Genomic DNA, 25,032 nt, shown 5'->3' with positions numbered 1-25,032 from the left:
GCGGAGCTTAACATGTATGGGATGAAGAAAGTATATGAGGATGGTGCACGCAAATATAGCGACACTTATGGTCCGTGGAATGGAGGGTGAAAAAAGAGAAGTGTGTTTTGGGACTTACCGTACTGGGAAACTAATATGATCAGACACTGTCTTGATGTGATGCACATTAAAAAGAACTTTTTCGATAATATATTTAATACAGTGATGCATGTTGAAAAGGGAAACAAGGATCATATTGGTGCACGTAGAGACTTGTAAGACCTCGGCATTAGAAGTGCGTTGTATCTTGTGGGGAACGAAATCCCAATGGCATACTTTGGATGATAAATGGATTTATGCTTTGCTTGAGTGGCTCAAGACATTAAGGTTTCCAGATTGTTATGTGTCTGACTTGGCAAGGAACATTATGACCAAACATTTCATATTCGGGATGAAAAGCCACGATTGCCACGATTGCCACGTTTTCATGCAACGCTTAATTTCAATTGCTTTTCATGAGTTGCTTCTTACATCTGTTTGGGAGGCTCTAACTGAGTTAAGCTTGTTTTTCAAAATGATAACTTCTCCAAAACTCAAAACGTTAGGCATGAGAAAATTAGAGTCTGAAATACCAGTTATACGGTGCAAATTGGAGAAGATCTTCTCCCCCCATCCTTCTTTGATTGCATGGAGCATTTACTCATCCACTTACCATACGAGGCAAGAATAGCTAGACTTGTTCAATATAGGTGGATGTATCCATTCGAAAGGTATGTGCACTTCATCCACTTAATATTAATGTTTTTTCATTTATTTGATATGTATTGTCTAATTAATATTTACATATAGGTACGTACGACATCTGAAACTCAATGTTGGAAACAAAGCCCATGTTGAAGTGTCAATGTGTAATCAATATCTTACTGAAGAAGCTTCACATTTTGTATCTCATTATATTTGAGATTATAATATAATACATTTAGTTGGGTATATAATGGTCTGTGTTTGAGGGTATAATTTTTTTATAACACCAAATATATTATGTTATAACGCCAAATATATGTTGTTATAAACCGATATATTATATTATAACCTCAAATATATATTGTTACAACTCTAAATATATTATGTTATAACCCCAAATATATTATGTTATAACCACAAATATATATTGTTATAACCCAATATATATTATGTTATTACCTCAAATATATAGAAGTATATTGTTATAACTTCAAATATATTATGTTATAACCCCAAATAAATTATGTTACAACCTCTAAATATATGCTGATATAACACCTAATATATTATGTTATAATTCTAAATAAATATTATTATAACCCCAAATATCCCAAATATATTATGTAACTTTTCACCTTCTATTTTAGACGCGCAAGTTTTTTTTAAATTAACATGAATTAGACAAGTATTTGTGTTCCTATTTATCATCCCCATTCAAAATCCATTCTATTTACTGAACCCAAAAACCCCAAAACCCATTGCCCTCTCGCCAACCAAATCACCAAACCCGACCATCTCCCATCGCCAGATCCGACACCCTTCACCAGCCACCGTGAAAAAGCTGCCCCTACTCGCCCAGCACTGTGTGCCGCCAGCCAGCTACCCGCCCTGCTGCCACTGCCACCACAGACAGGTTAGTTGCTCCCTCATTCACTTCCATAGCTTCTCCCTCTCATGTCCTCCAATTTCCATTATTAATCAAAAGAGAGGAAACTCAAAGTCTCTAATTTGTTCGAATAGTAAGAATGATAGTGACGAAGAATTAGAATTATGCAACTTTATTCTAATCTATTAATTTTATGATTCTCCAATCCAAAGTGGTACGCTTTCTTTGTAATTCTCTTATTTTAATCAATCTATTACCAATTTCTCATCCCTCTACTATGTTATTTTATTTTCAAGACGATTAGTCATACTTCAATTTACTCATCCTTTATTAATTAGGGTTTATTAAATTTATGCCCTTTTCTTGTTTTATTACCTAAATCAGTAAATTCTCTCAACTCAAGAATTATGCAATGTGTTATTTTGATCATTTATATGTTGAACTATACACATTTAAAAATTATAAAAACTTATGCGATTAGACGATTCAAACAAGATCGCACTTGACTATATTTTTTCTTACACATTAGCCGCAATATATAAAATAAGCTATAAATAGTGTCAAAAACCGTTATGTGGCGAGTATGTGGCGAGTATTTCAGGATGAAGGAAGTATAAAACTAATACTATGACTTAAATATTAATAAATGTGGTGAGTTGATTGTGAATTGTATAAATTCAATGTCGTATATGAGAAGGGACTATAATGACATTTGGAAATGTATGAACAAAATTAGGTTAGTTAGTTTAAATTTAATTTGGGCTTTATTAGAGAGATTGAACATGAAAAGGAATTTGGGTATCAAGGTGTGAGTTGTGTGGAAATGGTATGAAAAAGTATATGTAGAGACTATTAAAATTACGTATCTTCTTGATATACTGCTATAAATTAAGTAGAATTAAATGATGTTAAGCTGTATAAAATGATTACGAATTATATTTCAAGTGTCCAAACTAAATAAAGGTGATGCATACTTGTTCATAAGTATTGCTTTGTTTACAAGCATGTACATGAGATTTTTGGTTGTATGTGAAATGAAAAAAGATCAAAAGAAACATTGAATCAAGAAAACATACTTGAGATGAAGGGTATTGGGTGAATTAGAATGTGGGAGGTAATAGTTTAAATACCAAAGACTTGATTATAAAAAGAATATAATCAACTAAATAAGTATGTCAGTATCATCAAAGAATTGAATTCATTAATTCAAGATGTGAATAAAGGACTGAAGAAAGCGAATATTGTTCTTGAGTTATGATTAGATATAAACAAATAATATATATAAAACTTTGTTTACGTTGTTGAATGTACTAATATTTACAATATTCAACTACTACCAAGTTGTATAACTAATCTATTGTTATTTAGTTTAGACTTTTAAAATCCTATCATATTCCAAAAATAATGTTTTTAAACTTTCTAAAATAAACTTGGTTAAAGGAAAAAACGAAGTGAGCTTAAATATTTATGTGTACAAAAGTGCAAGTTTTTTTTATAAGCAAAAATAATATAAGAATTTTAAAACCTGATATCAGGTATCCGATCCGAATTAGATATCTGATTGTTTGGATCAGAATCAAATCATGTTTTTACTATCTGAAAAACCAAGTATTCTGATTTCCGATCCAAATCAATTCGGTATCTGGATTTGAACACCCCTAGCATGTCCTATGGGTTAGAACACTAATGCAATATTTTTTTTTTATTATAAGGGTAGGTCGTGGGGAGGGGGAAAGCTACGAAACAATAAGTATTATCCAATAAAAAGGTTACTTAGTCCGATTGACTAATGAGACATTAATATGAACCATTAGATTAAATATGAACCAATCTCCCAGTAAGTGCATAGGTCAATTATCAATTATATTTCTCTCTCTCTGTTCTTGTCATTTGTATTGATATTTTGATACCATTACTGTAACTTTTCATCTTCAATCTTGATTTGTTGTAATGAAATTTGTTCTGCTCTTTTACAAAATGATTATCAACGCAAAGTCTTGTCAATTTCGATAAAACCCATGTCTACCCAATTTTGTTTTTGAGTTGTATTTCTGTAAATAATTAACGAAAATGTGCAATTTGATGCAGGGAATTTGTGCTTTATGATTCATTTATTTGATAAATCTGTAGCAATTAATTTTAATGCAAGTTTCCCAAATTTGATGCAGATCATTTGAGTTAAAAATGATGAGACTAGCAACAAGATTTCGAAGCTTGACACTGTTAAAGCCTCAATGTTTAACTGTCCGATATAGTTCAGAGCTTTTTGTCTACAGTAAGATACTAAAATGGCCACATAGATTGTGAATTTTGATGATACAATGTTTGACATTATTTTGTTTGGGCTTTTTTTTGGGTAAATGATGATTAGGGCTGTCATTTTACACAAAACGTGATGAATTTAAGAAGATGTTTTCTCCATTTGGCAAGGTTAAAGAAGGTATATTTTAGCCCCTATATTACACTGAGCACCTCATATTCTGTTTGTTGGGCCTATTATTCTGCTATGCAGGATTACAGTTGACACATTAGGGCAATAATGTGGATCAATTGTGGTTTGCTTTTATAGCTAGGTTGATAATGGATAAGAGGACAGGAAGGACGAAGGGGTTTGGCTTTGTGACATTTGAGACAGAAGTTGAGGCACAAAATGCTATTAAGGCTTTGAATGGCAAGGTGTGTTTCTCTCCCGTTCTTGCTATTCTCTCCGGCTTCCCCTTTGTTTATTTATTTGTTACTCTCATACTTGTATTCTATGATTAGCAGTATGTTCTATGGTAGCAGAGGTGGGGTGGGGACAATGGTTTTGTTAGCATAATACTATAACATGGCTACTGGGTAAAAAGATGCAGAAAACTAAGAGTTCAATATCCCATGAAATTTTTCCTCACTTTGAATTGAAGTGCTTCAACACTCATTCTCTTTTTTTGGTTTATATTTTGTTTTGAGCATTCGAGATTTGTTGGTTAGGGTACGCTTTGCAATCCAAGCTTTGTTGATAACTGCAAACTCTGTTGAAAATGGTGTCTTACAAAATTACTCTTGAGTATCATATCTCCCACTTGTTTGATCGGTTCATTTTTCCATCTTGTTTTCTCATCTTGGTCCACATTTTGATGGAAGAATATGCTCTTATGGCTTGCATTGCATAGGACTGCAACATGGGCTTATAAAACTTGGGAAAATTGTTAGTATGTTATTGAAATGCGTGCAGCATAGTCACAACGATCTTTTTACTTCAAAAGACATTGAGTTATAAATGTGCATTGGTTGCAAGTGTTTCAAAATATGTTCCAAAAGAGTGCTTTACATATTTGAATAGCATTAGGCGTTTCTAGTTACCAGCTAATGTGTTTGGGGCGTTTCTAAATTTGTTTGGCTGTTTTATATTATCACATGGTTCTGGAATGTTGATACCCGATGGGATATTGTTTCTGTCTTTTATAAAGAAGTGATAGAGCCAAGATGTGCATCCTGGTCAATTGGAAAACGGAAAGTAGTGAAGATTTCAAAAGATCTCAAGGGCTTGATTATGACTAGGTTTTTCGTAATCATATGGCTATCCAGTTTTGATGGAAATTGTAGATAGATTGTTATAAAGTTGGCTTCTGTGGAAGATTGATCCACAACAATACTCTTTCATTTAACCTTTGATGTACTGAAACTACAGGTCCATCAAATGGTGGGTGGGTGGTTAAAAAGTTTTCAAGCATTGTTGCATTGCTGAAAAAGTAGAAATATCAGGGGTTTAGATAGTGGGAGAGTCACCGAGAGAGATAACCAGGAAATTCAAAAATTACATGACTTTGGAGAAAGATTAGTTAGCTGGAATCCAACCTTTAGGGTCACATACCCTACAAAACTGTTAGCTTGTCACCAGATATTTTTTTTTCTCTTATCTTTATATTTTTTAACTTGTACTCTCTCCTGTTCGATGTTATTGTCCTATTTGATTTTTGCACGTTTCTCCATGCATTTATGCAATCATAACTACCTCAAATTGTGTATAATTAAAAATAAAAAATTGTTGATGTTAATAAAATTACGTCGAAACAAATCAAACAAGATTCCACTAGACTATGTTTTAACTTATAATTAAGAATAAAATACAAATTAAAAGTCATCGATGAATAGTATCAGAAATCAAATGAAACAATAATGGTGAATAGGAAGGAGTATATGATTAATTAGTTTTAACCATTCAATTTAGTTTACGGGTCTCATCTTCTTCCTTATCAATCCCATGAACTGAAATCAAGCCTTTCTCATCTTCTTCCTCAAGTTGCAATTCAATTTAGTTACAAAGATAGATTCTAACAATTTTCTCCACCTAAAATTCAATAGCCACATCCCAAGATAGAATCAAGTTAAAAGTTTGCTAATAGAATCTGTCTGATTCTTTCCGTCAATTGCTCATTTGATATTCAACTAAAGTGTGTTAATGATAAGAGGAAGTTACAACCTCCTTGACAGAATATACCCTATCAATATACTCATTACTTGTTTGCAAATCCTCTAAATATATCACCACAACCAATGTCTCTTCCTAATAACTAGTTCAAGATCATATCTAGCCTATTATTTAAATAAGAGCAAACAGAGAGGAAATTGTCCTAAGGGAAGTATATAAGGGAATGGGCTTCTAGGAGGCATCTGTGATGTTTAACCTGGTGGCAGAATCATAGGTTATCCTGGGTAAGACATACATGGAAGAAACTGAGAGCTAAGGGGCTAGAGCTGATGGTCAGTGATCCAAGGCTGCATCATGGCAGGAGCTGGACTACAATGCCACAAACAGAAATATTTTATTTGCCAAGATCAGGAGATAAAGGAACGAAAAAAATCAATTAAAAGTCAGAATTTTAACTAGATTAAATATAGTCAAAGGATAAAGAAGGAAGACAATAATAGAGCTTCAAATGGCTTTGATGAAGGCGGAAGGAAGGATAGAGAAGAAGCATTGAGTGGCAATGAATGTTGACCTACTAATACCAGTTACCAATAAGTTAACTGTGTTGATGGGTAAGTAACCCTAAAGGTCGGAATTATTTAGGGTCAATCAAAAGTTGAGATTATTCTTAGAAAATCAAAAAAAGATTGAATTGTTCTAGGGAATTTTTCCAAATTTATATGATGTCTTTCCCTTTTTTGGGATTATAGAGTATGCTGAAGGAAGGGGAGTGTTATGAACCGATTAATTCACTAAAACAGTAAAATTGAAATTGAAAAATTAAAAGGACAAAAAGAGAGATTATACTATTAAATTGATGATTAAAGGAAGATTTTAAAATAACGAAAGATAGATCAAGCAATTCGAGAAGCTTGAGGTCTCCTAAAATGAGTATAAACTCACTCACAATTTTCTTAACAATATTCTTATACTAATGAGCCTCTAATTCCTCTTATTTATAAGAACTACCACTTAAAACTAACTCATTCCCCAAGTTACTCCTAATATTGTAATTACCTAATTACCCCTTCGTTATTCCCAAATATCAAGTCATAGCAGAGAGTTGGGTGAGATTCGATCCCCGGACCTTGCTTGGAAAAGATGATACTTGTACCAACTGAGACAAGACCCAATTTTCTCCTTGCCCTTGATCTTGAATGGTATATTTTAGCATAGTTTACCGTATGCATATATATGTTTGATTTCTATGGAAATAAAACAAGAAAAGGAGATGCATATATATATTTGATTTCTGTGGAAACAAGCCACCACCCTTCTTCCCCACTTTACCTGTTTATTGTGAAACATGTCAGCCACACTCAGTGCCACCTTCTAGAATATTACCAAAAAAACTATACAACTCCTTGCCCAGCCTTCTTAGCATTTTCTGTTTCCAAATTACCTACTCTGAATCAGACTATGATTTGCAAGACTAAAAATTTCAGATCCAGGTTGTAGAGTTGAATTTTGAAACCACAAATTCCACCATCACATACTCTAACAATCAACTTTGATAAAAAATGTTAATTATGGTAATGATGGAGGCGAGTCTTTGGGCATTATATCGTATTTTTCTCTGCTGTGGTTCCCAATAGAGAATCAACTACTATCATGTCATGGGCTTTGTGGAAAAACAAGGCAGCATTGCACCATAACGATCACATTGTAAAGGCTTTTCAAAAAACAAACAGATATTTCCCTTGCTGTACCGTGTTTTGGATTGTATCAAGGGATATCTCATGCTTTTGATTGTTTAGGCGTTATGATAACCACATCACTGTCGTTACTGCATCACCGTTCCTTCACTGTGATCGCAACTATTGCCATATTTTTGCACTATGGTCATGGGTGGTAGTTACACTTCTATTTCTGCGTTAGTTTGAAGAATTCAATCTTGTAGTGGTGGTGGATGAGGGTTCTAGTTATGGTAAGGGTAAATTGTTAAGGGGAGGTCACAGACGTTTAGAGGAAAATGCAGAATGCAGGCCCTTGGGGAGGGGAGAATGAGGAAGAAGGGGATTCTCTGTTCATCAATATAGGTAAAAAGGAATAGCAAAACATGCAAAAACCAACAAAAGGAATTTAATAGGGCCATTTTCTTTGGTTTCTTGATTACTCCCAACCAAACAACCCCAAATTTTTATTGCTTGTAATTAAGCAATCTTTTTCGTATACCCTTATATTTGGCGTCTAATATATTTATGTCTTGTACTTTCATAATTAGATTTTGCAGGCTACAAAACCCTTTCTAGAAGATTTTACATAGCTTCACCATGATGCTTCTGTTGGTCACCACACACAGTATGCATGTTCTTAGTATTGGGTGCATATCTCTGATCTTCAGCACTAATTATTAACCTTTCCTATGATTTTACATGTGACGACAAATCAAGTAGCTCACATTGCATATTCCCAAACCAAAGCAGCCGATTCTCCTATGATTTTTTTCTATGACTACAAATCCAACCTTATGTTGCATTTCTTCATTTGAGTTTTTATCCTTTAAGCTGGTGAAGTTAGTGGAAACAAAATAGATGTATACGGAAATGTTTTTCATGACACAAATGATAGTATGGTGTTGTTTAGTAGCATTGACTACTCTGTCAACTAACTGCAAAAATATAAAACTTGCCTATGATGAAATATGCAAGCAAAGCACATCAAAAAAATGACACTCATCCACTTTTTGCAACCCATCAATCCTCTCTCACCAAGACTTTCACTAGTACCCAAATACTATAGAGTTAGTCCAATGAATGAAAGACACAATAATGTCAATGTTGACGCCTTGATTCTAACTTATGGGGTCAGACATTGTGAAAAAGCAAGGCCGCATGCATCACATCAACCGCGTAGTGAGGTTTTTCGGAAAAAAATGATATTTACCGCGTCGTAAAGGTTCAGAAAACCGTGTTTTGGATTTATTAAGGGATATCTCTTGCTAATGGCCGAAATTTAAGCATTACTTTACCGTTCCATTACCGCGATCGCGAGCGTTACCACTTTTTTGCACAATGGTGTAGGCTACAAGATTAATGCCAGAATAATCTCACTAGGTTGTTTTTGATATTATAAGTTAAACAATAGGATGCTGTGGGCTATATGCGTCATCCCAATTGATAATCACTGCAGGCACAGTCACTAATAGCCTTTAGGTTTATGGTCTTAAAGACTACAATGGATACCTCTTCTATTGTAACATACATTATATAACCTGTATTATTCTTCTTTATTAGATTTTGGGGTTTGTATATGATAAGCTGTGGGCTATAGTCGTTTGTATATGAAATTCTTCTTTATTGTAACATACATTGTATCACTTCTGTAGTAGCTGCATGCCATGTGTTCTCTCCCCACCCAGTATTTGTGGGTTTATTGTGTTGTCACAATTTAAGGTCTAATTATAGATGGAAGTCGTTAATGGTTAGGTTCTCGAAAGACTGCTTTGTGTTCTTTTTCCAGATTCAGTAAATTGAGTAGTCGTACTGTGTTAATCTTGAGTTTTCCCGCGTACCAAGTTACCAACCAAGAAGCGAAGTTTGTTTACGATTTCTGAGCTCTGAGGCAAGTTTTTTCTCTTCTTTTCTTTGGAATGCAGATAGTCCAAGGACGACTGATTTTTGTGGAATCTTCTACGAACCCGAAGAGTGATGCAAAAAGCAGCTGAAAGTTCTTGTAGTTTGAAGACAAATTCTAGACATGTAGCTTGCTCAAGTAATAAAGAGCTAATAATGTACAAGCAATGAAAAATTTAGTCTGAATTGGAGGGAGTATTTCCATTGATAAAATATCTGCAAGAGTTATCACACCAAATTACCAACAAACGAATAAATGATACTCCTATGATATATCTATAAGTATCATCACACCAATAAATGATATTTCTACGATATATCTATGCAAGAATTTATCACACCAATAAATGATACTTCTATGATAAGAAGTTGATGGTACCACAAAATAATAGAGTGGAGTATTACAAGTGTTTCACATCTAAAAACTATCATGATTTCATGATATTCCTGCCACAAAATCATAGAAGTTCATTTACAAGCTACTACTGCTTTCTACCTTGATCAAGTGTTTCATTTCACCCAAATAAGGCATAGCTTCAAGAACCCTTATTGAAAACCTGAGTTTTTTTTATTACCAACTTCTCTTGGATAAGTTTGATCAGCAAAGTGAAAGCTGCGTATTGCTTGGATACACCGTCGAAAAATGCACCCAAAACAGTGAAATTGTTTGTACTAGGAGGATGGAGTATATAAATACTCGTATTAAACCAAGCCTAATTTCATATTGCGCCCAAAAGTATCACAGTTAAGAATGCTCAAACAAAAAAGGAAGTAACCTAAAGGTAGACAGAAGGGATTGCAAATTAGTTGGCCTACGAGGCAAAACAAGCCCTCGATTCCTTGCCTAGTCAACGCAATGCTGAATTGCGGATAGTTCAACCAATCACGAACATTTCAGAACATTGCAACAGCTGTGGCTGTGTACAGAAGATTCTCTGATGTTTGTTCTTCGCTAAAGCCTCGCTGCATTCTAATAGTTATGTAACAAAAATAAGTCGACTATTTCAATCAACCAAAGAATAAAGTTCACTCGCTATACTACTGCATAGTTGGAGAAGAGATTGATCAACTTTTCTAGAGTGTCGGGATAAAACTTTCGCGCGAAAAGATAACAAGGTCGCTTCTGTCCATTCCACTTGCATGGTGTTATTGACCTTGGATGCTGTAAGAACAAAATAAAACCCATTCTCATTTCTCAAGTCATCCAAGTGATCCAAATATTGCGCAAAATACTTCACAATTCCAATTTAGTTCTCAAGATTCTAGTGATATATCAAGACAAATTTGTACCTTCGCATCACTTGTCAGATGTACACTGTGGTCAATAGACTGCATCATGCCAAATGAATCTTAGTAAGCAACTTAAAATCATAGACAAAATAAAAAAAAATCAGGCTATAAGAAATCATACTGTCATATTTCTTAGAAGCTCAAAACTGACGTCTTCAGCTCTGAAGGACCTGGGATGCCACTTTCTCTCGGACCAATCAACATATGTCACTGACCAATTTGCTATTCCAACAGGATCAATCATCTGAACGTTTTTCAAAGGTAACGTCAGGAACACACGTGAAAGAATATCGACAAGCATGAAGTAGAGAAGTTTGAAAACAACTAACACGGAAGAATGTAGGTAAATAGTGTTCATCTGCATAGCAGTTCTTCCCGTACTCCATTCCTGGCTATAGAAGACAACAACAAAAATCAATAGAATCTCCTACACTTACTCCTATTATGAACAAGTATTCAAACACCAACACAACAAAAATGGTTCAGTAGATATGGCAGTATGATGATGTTGCCACCACAATACTCAAATCATCAATGTTGACACAAAGGTCAATATTGATCGCTAGATGTCAAAATGATAGAATCCTTTAATTTAACCCAATAGATATATTCATTCTTCCCGAATGGATCCCCTCAGAAGTCATAACCCCACATAATGTAACCTCAATGTAACACAGATTTGAAGACTTTTAATTATCTTTAGCATTTCGAATCTTAGGAAATAGTGTATACACATACATAGCATATTAATAGTGAATCTGATTCACACTGTCATATGGTTGTGTTATCATTTAGGATCAAATGAGAAGGCCTTAATGAAACGGGTAAGATTCACTAATCACATGGATATGTTTTAAGCTGAAAGTGTATCTTCTATGAACTGAATGAGACACTCTCATTAACTTTATATTATCCACATCATTGACTTTATACTTCTATTAGAATTCTTTGAGAAGGCCTTAATGAAACGGTAAGATTCATTAATCACATCATTAACTTTATATTAAAGTTGTTTGAAAATAATTCAGTTTGCACACTGACTAAAAAACTGTTATAAGTGTATCCTTTCAGTCGCCTTCTCACAGGATCTGAAAGTCTTCAAAACTATACAGTCAGCTCTCTAATTATAGCAATAGCACCAAGGTTTCAACCACTTACAAATCTTGAATGATTGACTAAGGATACAATTTCCCAATTCACAAAACTGGAGCAAAGGTTCATCAAATATAAATGGATTTAAAACCTGATACTATACTCATAAATTCATGCAGCTGACATGTTGATTATATAACTAAAATGAGCTTGGAATGAAAATAATTAAAATGGAAACTCCAGCTTTCAAGTAATGCATTTCAACGTTGGTACTGAGAAGACACAAAATATCTCAAGGCTAAAGCTATATATGGTATAAACAAAAGGCAAGTTTATGTAGCAGATGAAAATACTGTAACCCCTTTGGCGATGTAATCTAATTGAATGCAGGAGCTTTTCATGTAGCAACTTTTAATACCATTTTTGGACTTCGCATAGGAGAAAATGGAGAGAAAGGAAAAAAAGGGACATGGAGGTATAATATTCCCCTCATTTGGATTACCAATAGGGGAGGGAGGAAAAGGAATTAGGAGGACGATCTCCTTCACAATTTTAAAAAGCCACGCCTATTTCCCCTCCCTTCCCCTCCTCTTTTTTTTTTCCTCCCCTTCCATCCAAAATTGGTACCCAAACATTGGATAAAAATTTAAGAGGGAAAGTAAAAACAAAGGAAAGAGGGAGGGAGGGAGAGAGGGAGGGAAGGAGGTGGAAGGGGAGGGAATGATAACAAAATTAAGGGAATTAATTCCTTCAAATCCCTTGCTTCCAAATCCCCCCCTTCAAATTTGCTATCCAAATAAAAGAAATTATATCTCTCAAAGTCTCTTCCTTTTCTTTCCTTTAAATTCTTTCAATCCAAATATAGTGTAAAACATTGAAAAAGTAATTGCAATTTGTAACACATTATACATAAGGGGAATATCAATAGCTTTTATTTCTAAAAAATTGAATGTGAACTACAAAAACATAGAGATTACCCTGCAATATAGCTTGAATTTTCTGTAATATAAGCTGTCAGCCATGACTATTAAGGCATGCTGGCGTTTCATAGTAAACCACTGAAAAAAAATTACATGGAAGTGTTGTTAAATCAACCAAATTATAGGAAACACAATCGTGTAAAATGAAATAAATGTATAATTACAAATATAAGATGCGCAAAGAGATGGATCTCAAAGTTTCCATCATGATTAAACAATGTGGATTTCACAAGCTTTCCCAAAATAGAGAGTAAAACAAAATTGGATTGGAAGAAAGATTACTTTATCTTTAAATAAGGCTATGGCTAACTAAGAATACAGAAAATATTTATTCAAAGGTCCTTATTACAGCTAAAAATATCTACAAGGAAAACCAAAGTAAACATCAGGAAACTGCAGGAAGCCTCCATTGGTTTTTATATCAGAACTAGTTCATCCAGAAAGAACCTTTCATAACAAACAAAAAGAAATAGAGGAAGTTAACTATTGTTGGCGTTACTGTTGAGAAAAATCATATGTTTATCTAAATGTATTCTACATGAATCAGGGCTACACATACTAAGTAACTAACAAGCACCTGAACATAACAGAAAAATGACCTGGATACGCAAATTTCCTTTTCCTTCGTTAGATATAAAGGAAATAAGTTTCCACGCCATGCCAGACAAAGTTCTGAGGATGGTGCTGTGTTTTATATAACATCAAGGAAATAATTTCCTTATCCCTTATGAATTGAGAATTAAAAAAGAGAATCTGTTTTTTTCATTTTGTGCGAATTGCAATTTCAAAAAAAATTAGGTAAAACTGAGAACGGTGCTGTGTTTCATAACAAAAAGAGACCAATTGTAAAACATTTGCTAGTTCAATAATCACAGAAGATAGATGTGCTTCAAATTATACCTGTGAACCCTTCCGGAAGTCGTTCTTTTCAACCTCAGGCAACATGTGCTCAGAATACCTTCCACTACCATGTGGCCCAAGGTCTGTAAAACTGCAGGATAAAATCAAGGTTCATTAGATTTGTCACTCGAAGGTCATATAACAAAAATAATGAAGGCCAATAATAAATCATGTATAATCAAGATCTATGAAAAACAAATTTAGTACAATTAAAAGGCAAAATAGCGTAAAATAAACACATTGCGAGAACATGGACACCAACATAAAATGTTGTTTTGCTATAGTAAATTCTGCTCTATAGACGATTAGAACTCAGATACATCTGATTCCTAGAAACATTTCCAAAAGAAATCTTGATGATCAATATGTGTGTATGAGTGTCCAACTTTTTATTTTACCTCAACTACCGCAATTGGTACTAGTTACTCCAACATGGATGTGATATTAGATGGTCATTTTTATTTCACTTTGAACCAAATGATGCAACGGTTTCATAGGGGTCCAGGTAGAGCCAACTCTCAGCAGAAAAATTCAAACATACAATAGACAATTCCCATGGATATATTTAGACCTACAGGCTACAACGGATAATGCTTGATAGCAATTGACGCTTGTGTGAAGAATTATCAATTGGCATAATTAATTTCTTACCAATCAAGAAAGCTGACATTTGTGAACATCAGATAGTTGAAAATATAATCAAAATTATGAAGTGGTATACAGCTGCAATAAGAAAAATATCAACGATGTCATCTTTATTTGCAGTATATTTGTCATCCAGCAATTACATGCGAAGTTCACAAAGAATTTAGCAAAAGCAATGAAGGTATTAACCTATCGGAGAGTAAGACAAAGTGCTGATTGTCAGGATCCTTAAGAGCATGAGCAAGAAGTCTCCTTTCTGCATCAACCATGGAAATTTTACCCCAAACTACCTGCTAAAATTTTTATAGAAGCATAAACCCAATTTTCATTTCAAGAAACGACGAATTTATAGCACAACCCGGTCTTTTTTGGCAGCAAAAAGAAACATAGCATAGCACACAACAAAAAGAAGACAGAGCAACATTTTTAATGTGCACTAGATTCCAATTGGGGGGCTCTCAGAAAAAAGCAATATTATTACATCCAAGAAGACCCGCATCAGAAAGAAAGTCAAATATCAAGTCACAGAAGGAAACCCAGATTACTTAAAAATGGGAAATGAAACCTACGTTCAAAAACTATAAAATTTCTGTCCTAAACCAGAAATACAACAAGCTATTCCAACTATGACACTTAATTAACCGTTGCTCTTGATTCATAGCATTACAATGGTACAATAATAGCTCATTGGGGAAGCCACTATTGAGAAACAGCTCAGGAAAAGCTTACAACAAAACCAATTAATTACCTTGTCACTCCGAATGTCTCGACCAAGAAAGTAACGGCTTACATGCACTGGTTTCTCCCTTGATGCGTGTACAAAAATGGAAAACCTTCCTTCATGACCCTACCAATAGAAAAATTATGTCATATCATTATGGTTGATGACAAGAGCAGACATATATCAGCATTCACAAAAGGTCTACCCGGTAACTATCTATATTCAATGCAACAAAATTAAAGACTGGTTACTTAAATCAAACATACTACCATCTATTTAATAAACTCGAAAAGAGGGCTTCGTAAAAAGGATATGCTTCTATGCTTGTATTTAGGTTTATCATTTATGTATATGCCGATTATGTATGATCACCAATTTAATGCAGAAAGTGGACAAATATTGGTTTCTTTAAACAATAGACAGTCTACTCGGTGTCAAAGCTTAATCAATAAACGTAAGCTATGAAAATTGAGCATTAGACGTTATTGCACAGAAGTAGCTATTTCATTCGAATTTTTCATGAACACCCCCCCCCCCCACCCCCCCCCCCCCCCCCCCGCACACACACAAGATCAGAAAGAATAAGATATCATAAATTAAACACTACAAATCCATATCAGAGAGCCTCAAGTACAACAGCAGCAGCAAAATCTCAGTTTGGCATTTTATCACAAAAATTACATTGCAAACTGCAAAAGTTTGAAAAGGTTAAGTGAAAAAAAAATTAACAAAATAAACTAGTTTTCAAAAATTTTCCAAAAGTAAGCGTGAAAATTCCAAACCTGAGGTTTGGACTGCGAACAGCCAAATAGGACAAAATAGTTGTTCGCAGTCACTAACTGCGAACAACTATTTGACTTGTTTTGAACTGTTTGCAGTTACTAACTGCAAACAGATAGCTGCACAAATACACAGATAGTTGTTCGCAGTTCAAAAAAAAAATCAAAGCTGTTCCCAGTTATTAAGTGGGAACAACTATTTTTGTCTTTTTTGACCTGTTCGAACAGCCCCAAACCTCAAAATTTGGGATTTTCACGCTTACTTTTGGAATAAGTTTGAAAGTTGAATTATTTGGTTCATTTTTTTGATTTTTTGTCTTATTGTTTTCAAATTTTCCCAAACTGCTATCATGTAGCCCAATGTTCTATAAAAGTCTGATAGACAAATGTATAACCACACAGTGCTCATAGAAGTAGACATAGCTCATACAGATACTATAAATAGTAAGATACGAAGTTCATTTGATCATCATCTAGAAGACTAGAATAATGAAAAGTATTCCAATGCAAATGGTTAGACAGATTCTAATGATCATCTAAGATATGAAAAGGATACCCCCTAGTCTAAGGTCAAAAAGAAGTGTTACCTGAAAGAACTTATCCCAGAGTCTTTCAAAAGGAAGGGAACCTGGAGTCAGAAACATAAAGGCAATTTTTGGGTTTTTAGATTCAACAAGAGGTGCCTTCAATACTTCTCTAATCACAACACGACTATAAATCTCATCATCAGTCAGCTCCCTAGTTTGTGAAGATTCTTCTTCGGCATAGATTAGACAACCTCTAGAAGAAAAGATACTGCAGGGTGCAGAATGTCGAAAAGGAGAGACATAAGCAGCAATGAGAAAGAAACACACCATAGAAACCGTGACTATGATCCATACAGGCCTCTTTATATGTGGACGCTGACGCAAACTGGGCATGGTCTCGAGAGCTTTTAAGCGAAACTGCCTTCATTTAGAGTCAAGCATTATCTGGGAGTAATCTTTTGAACTTCGAATCCCATACTAGTATTCGATCAATCAATAACGTCAGAGTACACTTCAAGAAATTCCTGTATTTCAAAGACACGATTAATAAGTATCCACGATTAATGACTTGCTTTCTAATGTATGCCATAACTTAAGCTTGCACAAAATTTCCATATATTGAAACTTATTTGTTCAATACTTTGAGCAGGGCCGTCTTAAAGATGATGAAGCCATGAACAAATAATATAATTTCTGCTCTTATTTATTGAAAAATTTTCAATTTTTAATGGCGATAAACAAAAGATTTAATCTATCATTCATCTACTATAAGACAGCGTTGCTAAATTGAATATTACATTCCAATATAAGTGTAAATACTAAATTTATACTATTAACTTATTCATCTTATTCAATCCACTCTCCTTAAAACCTCATGGCCAAAGCCATCTCTATAATTTTCCTTTTAATAACAGAATCTTAATCAAATATTTCATTAAATTCTGACACATCAACTCCACTTTTAATCCCATCCTACAGTCTCACAATTTTCATTATCAGCCTTGAAGATAATACCTTAGTCAAATATAACTCCAATTTCTTACATACATACTGAACTACAGAGATTCAAAACACAAAAAAAATATTTTGAAAAAAAGCCACCTTAAGCATATAATTGATTTTTTTTAAATAATCCTTCAAAAATTACACATTAAATGGTGACTTGCTAATATTGATTTCGTTAATCCAAAACACAGTCGAATCTTTGACAGTATTTCCACAAACTCTTTGTTTAAAGCAACATAAATTATGGAAGATAAAACTTTTGTAAGTTGATGCAATCCATCATCATAATAATAATCTTAAGCCAAATTTAACAAAAATACAATATGCCTCAACTTCTACGAACAACAATGTCGGTTTCTAAGGTAATTAAGACATCCAAATACCAAAGAATGTGACATCAAATATTTTACTTTAATCATAAAAACTCAAAATTCAATAACGCATTACACATGCACTATGCCCTAAAACGTTCCAAATTGTGGAACATGATCAATCTTTAGCGCAGATAAAATTATGCAATCAAAAATAGATATCAAAATAAAAATCTAAATCTCTAAATTACACAGGATCGACAAAAACATTTCTAATAATGGAGCGATAAATAGATACGTAGCTGATCGAGTGAAGAAGAACCTGATCAATGAGAATCACTAACGCAAGAATCTTGATGAAAAACAGAGCAAAGAGATAAAATGTATATGAAAAGCAAATTATTAAAGAAATGATTGATCTACGACGACAGAGAGATCTGCGATGGTGATAGGGTGATGATGATGAAGAAGGACGAACGAGAAAGAGCGCAGTGATCCGAAAATATGACAAATATATATGTTATGAAATATGAATGGAACTCATACTACTATTACTATCCCAAATTTATTTATTTTATTCTTTATTTGCATGGTACTCTAACTAATATATATATATATATATATATATATATATATATATATATATATATATATATATATATATATATATATATATATATATATATATATATATATATATACTTCCTCCATTTTAAAATACTTTCACCCTTTGACTTTTTGCGCAGTCTAATGCGCTAATTTAATCCTTAATATTAATAATTATTACCAAAATTTGATACTCCCTCCGAACCAATTTAGATGTCCCATTTGCTTGGCACGGTTATTAAGGATGGTGTGGGGTCCATTAAAAATAGTAAGTAGTAAAGGGTAAATAGTAAAGGGTAAGTAGTGAAGGGTAGTTGGATAACTAAGGTATATGGGGGTATGTTCATAATTACTTGTGTGAACTAAGAATATTTAGGTAAAAAAAGATTGACAAAAATAGAAATGGGACAACTAAAAGACTTTGCCAAATAAGGAAATAGGACAACTAAATTGGTTCGGAGGGAGTATTAGTAATCTTTGCATTAAAATGAATCAAACAAGATTTAATTTCACTATATTTTAATTTATAAATTAAAAAACTAATCACAAATTAGTGGTGATGAAAGAATAGTGTATTATCTTGTAATATAAAAGAGAGGAAGTATATCTTATTAATTTATCTTTTGGAATTAAAACTCTTACATTATTATTTTTATTGTTGCTAAACTTAGATGTGTAATTGCTAGTCATCCATCAATATTAAAATGTTGTTAGGTTTGATTTTGTTTGATTTGCACATATATTTCCGTATGCTCAATGTTAATGATAACATTCGATAGCATGAAAAAAGGTTTTAGAGATAATTTGTTATTTTTAGTTCAAAATACAAAATTAAATTTGTGAGATGAAAAGATAATGACTTTGTGGAGGAAATTAGAAAGAGAATATAAGAACATAGGATATAGCCAAAAAGCAAGCAAAATATAGCAATACCAAAGGAATGAATGTATGTGCCAAACGAAAGGGAAGAAGGAAGCTAAGTGCAAGTAGTAGTAACTTCTTTTTATAGTATAGGAGTACTTAAATTATAGTCAACTTAGGTAAAAATATACTAGTAGTATATTTAATGGAATAAATGTATTATGAAAAGTGTATCCATATAAATATATTCACTTTGTTTTCATGAGTATAGACACTTTTACACAAATATTATAAATATGATGGAAATATTAAAATTATATGAATAGTATTAAAATAGAGTAAAAATATGAGAAAATTTGTATAAGAATTAAAAAAGTGTTAGTAATATCGTTTAAAATAGAGAATATTATTCCCTTTGTCCTGCAGAAAATTATAATGCGGAAATTAGACTGATTTGGGTTTCGAATACTTGATTTGTATTGATTTATCAATGAGAGGAACACCTCTATTTATACATAAGATTAGGACTAAAAATAAGAAAACAAAATATTAACCTAAACCTAAATAATAGGAAACAAAATAACCTTAATATCCTAAATATTAAAAAAGATCTTAACTTCCTAAAACATAATATTCTGATAACATATTTTTCATACATAAAAACTTAACATATTCTGATAACATATTCTGATAACATAAGAATCTTAAGTGTCAACACTTATTCATACATCAAACTTAACATATTTTTCTTACTTTTTCATAAAACAACAATCTAATTATTTTTCTTAAATTTTCAATAGGACAATTTTCATGAGATGGGGGTAGGGACTATATGGGAAGCAATTTCTAACCGCCAAGTTACCCTAAATAACTTTATTGTATACAGTATAATAAATAAAAACATAATTTGATAGAAAGTTGACTTAAAAGTAAAGAAATGCTGTAGGCCTAACAAGCGAGTGTCATAACTCATAAGCATTTGAGAGGTACAAGTCAAAACAACTTTTTTGTTGTTAAAGGGTTCTTCATGTTTGGCATCTTAGGCTTTATGGATGGGTATGCCCTTGAGTCGGGTGATTGGATGAGTAAAATTTCTTTTTCGTTGTTTGACAAATGATTGTTGGCTATTTAGTTACTGATGATGGTTGGTTGTTAATTGTCGACTTACATTGATCAATTAAAAATATTTTTACTGTTTTGTTAGATTTTAAGCTAGCTGAATAAGCCAATTATTTAAAGAGATATTTGGTAAATTAGTATTGTTAATTGCCTTTTATTAGGAGAAAAGAAGGTCAACTAACCAAAAACAATTGAGAAAAGCTAACAAAGTAAAAGCCAGCTTAAAAGCTTATCTATCTATCTATCTATACAATACACTAATGAAGAAATAATTAGGACATATGTCGGTTACACAATACTCTTTTCATGTTCTTATTAGACAAATATTTTTTTAGCATAACATGTAATATCTTTCTGATTAGATTTGTTTAATAGATCAATTACAAAAGATTTTGAAACTACATTTTATTTACTAATTTTTACCATATACAATCAATTAAGATATGTAATATCTTTTAGTTACAATGGATAATTATTGGATAACATATTAATTATTTATGTAAAAAATTTATTTTTATCAAAATATTTTTGTAATAAATTAAGTAAAGAAAATAATTTTAAAATAGTTTTTTATAGATTATCATATACACTACTTACATGGCTATATTAAAAATACTACACAAATTAAATAGATTATACATTAATTATTTAAGTAAATTATAAGAAAAAGATGGTGAAATAAATTTCAAAAGATAATTTTATCACCTATGTTTGACAAACTTATAACACGTAAATAAATAAGTTAGGTTATATATTGATTATTATAGTAAAAATATATTTTCTCCATTCCTTAATGAAGTTCCCACAAGGAATGTTCACAAAAACTAAGAAAAACAAAATCATTTAGATAATAGACATATTATTTTATTGAATAATAAATTTAATGTAGGAAAAGTGGAGACCATAAACCTTAAAAAAATATTATATAAAAGCTAGTGGAAAAATTATAGAGACCCCAACTAATAAAAAATATTTTTATAAAGTTAGTGGAAAATATTTAGAGACTATAGACTATAAGTATTATAAAAATATTAAATCAGGATGAATAAGGTTAATTTTGTTAAAAATTTGTGACATAAACATGAAAGAATAGATTGGTTGATTGGGTCATTGGGTGTCATTCTCATTAGATGGAAAAATGTTATATACAATAATATAATCTGTAATTTAGCAAACTAAATATTTACACAATATTCTACACAATCATATTGATAATACAAAATATTCTATCAATCAAAAGATATTATTCTAACACACCCCTGCAGTCGAATCGGGAGGTTGACAGACGCTGAGACTGGATCGAAAATCATCAAATAAGACTTGAGGAAGACCTTTGGTGAAAATGTCAGCAATCTGATAACGAGTTGGAACATGAAGTACCCGAACATCACCACGTTTAACCTTTTCACGAACAAAGTGAATGTCGATCTCAATATGTTTAGTGCGCTGGTGATGCACAGGGTTACCGGCCAAATAAACGGCACTAACATTGTCACAATAGATAAGAATAGCCGTAGTAATAGGATAGTGAAGCTCAAGGAGTATTTTACGAATCCAACAAGTCTCAGAAACGGAATTAGCAACACCACGATATTCTGCCTCAGCACTGGATTTAGAAACAGTAGGTTACCATTTAGCTGACCAAGAAATTAAATTATCACCCAAAAAAATACAGTAACCAGAAGTAGAATGACGGGTAACAGGGCAACCACCCAAATCGACATCGGTATAGGACAAAAGAGTTGAAATAGTAGATCGATACAATTGCAAACCGTGGTGAAGAGTACCCTTGATATAGGGAAGAACGCGTTGAATAGCAGCCATATGTTCAACTCTAGGATCATGCATATATAGGCAAACTTGCTGAACAACATAGGAAATATCTGGTCGAGTAAAAGTAAGATACAGAAAAGCACTAGCCAGACTACGATACAATGTAGGATCATCACAAGGGGAACCATCATTAGTGCAAAGTTTCCCAGATGTAGCAACAGGAGTAGAAACAGGCTTACATTGAGACATATAACAACAGATAAGCAATATCAGAACCACGATAGTAAACAAAAAGAGAATTATCAGAGATGTTGTTAAAAAACCAATAGTAGTTGCAAAATTGGTAAACCGTTGGTACCAAGCACGTGGGGCTTGTTTGAGACCATAAAGAGATTTGCGAAGAAGAAAAACATGATCGGGACGAGCAGGATCACGAAAACCTAGAGGCTGATGCATGTATACAGTCATAGTCAAGTGACCATGAAGAAAAGCATTCTTAACATCCAGTTGATGAATGGACCAAGACCGAGAAAGGGCAATGCTTAAAACAATGTGAATAGAAGCATGTTTCACAACCGGACTAAAAGTTTCATCACAGTCAATGCCTTCCCTTTGAGATTTACCGTCACCAACAAGACACGCTTTATAGCGCTCAAAAGAATCATCAGACTTAGTCTTAACACGAAACACAAGGACCGAATGACATTAGCATTAGGAGGACGAGGTACAAGATCCCAAGTGTGATTCTCAATTAAGGCATCAAATTCCTCTTGCATAGCTAACTTCCAGTTCGGGTCACGAAGGGCATGGGGAGGAGTTTTAGGTAAGGATGAAAAAGAAACGGATAAGGCTTAGGAGTAGTATTTGGGGTTGGGTTTGAAAATACCATGTTTACTACGCGTAACCATGCCGGGTGGTGAGGATAAAGATTCGGTATTGGAAGAGGAGCGGGGAGAATAAGGCTGGCAGTGTATTGGGCTGCGTGAGACAGGCCCTATAGAGTTAGGAGGGTTAATGGGAGGAGAGGAGGAGAGGATAATAGTGGGCTGGGGTGCAGCTAGGCCGGAAGTAGGAGCAGGACAAGAAGAGAATAGAGGTGAGCAAGGGGAGGAATTGGGGGGCGTTGTTGGGCCGAGGGTAGGATCAGGCCCAGTATGGGGCATAGGCTGGGTAGGGGAAAGTGTTTGGGCTATTTTGAGTAAAAGAATAGGAATAGGATCATCTAAGAAATGGTAGGTTTGGGGAGACGGTGAATGAGAGCAAGAAAAAGGAAAAGTGGCCTCATCAAAGAGAACATGTTGAGATATAATGATTTTACGGGATGAGAGATCATAGTACTTATAACCCCTATGAGAAGAAGGGTAACCCAAAAAGAAACCCGGAGCGGAACTAGGATGGAGTTTATGGATAGTAGTAGACGAAAAGAGAGGGAAACATAAACAACCAAAAACCCGTAGATGAGTATAGGTAGGAGACTTATGATAAACTAAGTGAGCGGGAGTGAGATTGCCAAGGAGTTTAGAAGGGAGAATATTAAGGAGATAAGTGGTTGTGTTTAAGGCGTGAGGCCAAAAAGACGGAGGAAGAGAAGCATGACACAAAAGAGTACGAATCATGTTATTGATGGAGCGGATTTTGCGTTCGGATTTGCCATTCTAAGAGAGGTGTAAGGACAAGAGAAACGAAGGGTAATTCCCCGACTAGTACAAAAATGATGAAACATTTTATTGTCAAATTCACCCCCGTTATCACATTGGAAAGATTTTATTTTGAGCTCAAATTGGGTATTAACAAAGGCATTGAAATTCACAAACATATCAAATACTTGAGATTTGCGAAATAAGGGAAAAGTCCACAAAAAATTAGTATAATTGTCAAGAAAAAGAGCATAATATTTGTATCTCGATGGACTAGAAATAGGAGATGTCTACAAATCACTATGAACAATATCAAAAGGCTTAGAACTCATAGACAGAGAATTAAATTGAATGTGTTTCCCTAAAGGACATGAATGACAAACAAAATTAGGATCTTTATTACATTAAATTAAACGAGAAGAATACAAGGAATTTAAAATCGTATTGCCCGGATGACCTAAATGGGAATGACAAATACTAGTAGACAAAACAGAAAAAGTCGATGGTGCGGATGAAGTAGGAGAAGCTCCATGTGTAGACGGGAAAGGATAAAGATCACCCGTGCTATTAGATCTCAAAACGATGTTTCCCGTGGCCAAGTCCTTTACAGAAAATCCAAAAGGATCAAATTCAACGGAAACCATATTATCATGAGTAAATTTACGAATAGAAATTAAGTATTTAATAAATTTAGGTTCATGTAAGACATTTTTGAGGGTAAGGGGTTTTTGGGAGGAAGGAAAAGAAAGTTACCCGTGACCAAGAATCGGAATCATATTACCATCACCAACAACCATAGCATTATTGAACTGATGCTTTAAAGGAAAATATGGTAGTAAATTACCTTGAGAGCGAGTCATGTGGGATGTGGCACCTGTATCCATGTAAAATTGCTCATCCGGAATAGACAAAGAAAGAGTATTCATAGCATGATCAATGTCCATAGGAACATAACCTATAAAAGCACTAGTCCCCATGTGATAACTTTGTGCCGGTCGCGGGCCAAGAAGACCAGCAGAAGAGGAGGAGACATTGCTTTGGGAATAAGGAGGAGCCCATGGAGTAGTAGGAAATAGGGCAGGAGACTGGGCCCAATTCTAACCAGCCTAGTAAGGCCATGGAAGAGAAGGCCAAGGAAAAGAAGATGGGCCA

At 33.6% G+C, this 25,032-nt stretch overlaps 2 protein-coding genes across 2 annotated transcripts; one reads left to right on the top strand and one right to left on the bottom strand.

Annotated features, from left to right (window-relative positions):
- Nucleotides 1-1,434: 1,434 nt before the first annotated feature.
- On the top strand, nt 1,435-10,576 carry LOC130797796 (glycine-rich RNA-binding protein 4, mitochondrial-like). The gene is made up of 5 exons (XM_057660551.1): nt 1,435-1,636; nt 3,778-3,884; nt 3,981-4,049; nt 4,179-4,285; nt 9,658-10,576. Exons 2-5 carry the CDS (start codon nt 3,794-3,796, stop codon nt 9,724-9,726), a joined length of 336 nt encoding a protein of 111 aa, XP_057516534.1. The 5' UTR covers nt 1,435-1,636; nt 3,778-3,793; the 3' UTR covers nt 9,727-10,576.
- Nucleotides 10,566-18,370, bottom strand: LOC130797795 (glycosyltransferase BC10-like). Its single transcript, XM_057660550.1, has 11 exons — nt 18,207-18,370; nt 16,629-17,092; nt 15,290-15,388; nt 14,731-14,831; nt 14,548-14,619; nt 13,897-13,987; nt 12,994-13,074; nt 11,254-11,316; nt 11,046-11,168; nt 10,925-10,963; nt 10,566-10,796 (listed from the first exon to the last, which is right to left on the bottom strand). Exons 2-11 carry the CDS (start codon nt 16,959-16,961, stop codon nt 10,668-10,670), a joined length of 1,131 nt encoding a protein of 376 aa, XP_057516533.1. The 5' UTR covers nt 16,962-17,092; nt 18,207-18,370; the 3' UTR covers nt 10,566-10,667.
- Between the last annotated feature and the right edge of the window lie 6,662 nt (nt 18,371-25,032).

The sequence above is a fragment of the Amaranthus tricolor genome, chromosome 13 (genome assembly GCF_026212465.1).
Source record: "Amaranthus tricolor cultivar Red isolate AtriRed21 chromosome 13, ASM2621246v1, whole genome shotgun sequence".
NCBI classification, from domain to species: Eukaryota; Viridiplantae; Streptophyta; class Magnoliopsida; order Caryophyllales; family Amaranthaceae; genus Amaranthus; species Amaranthus tricolor.
The sequence above is the reverse complement of the archived record's forward strand: the minus strand, read 5'-3'. Positions and strand labels throughout refer to the sequence as shown.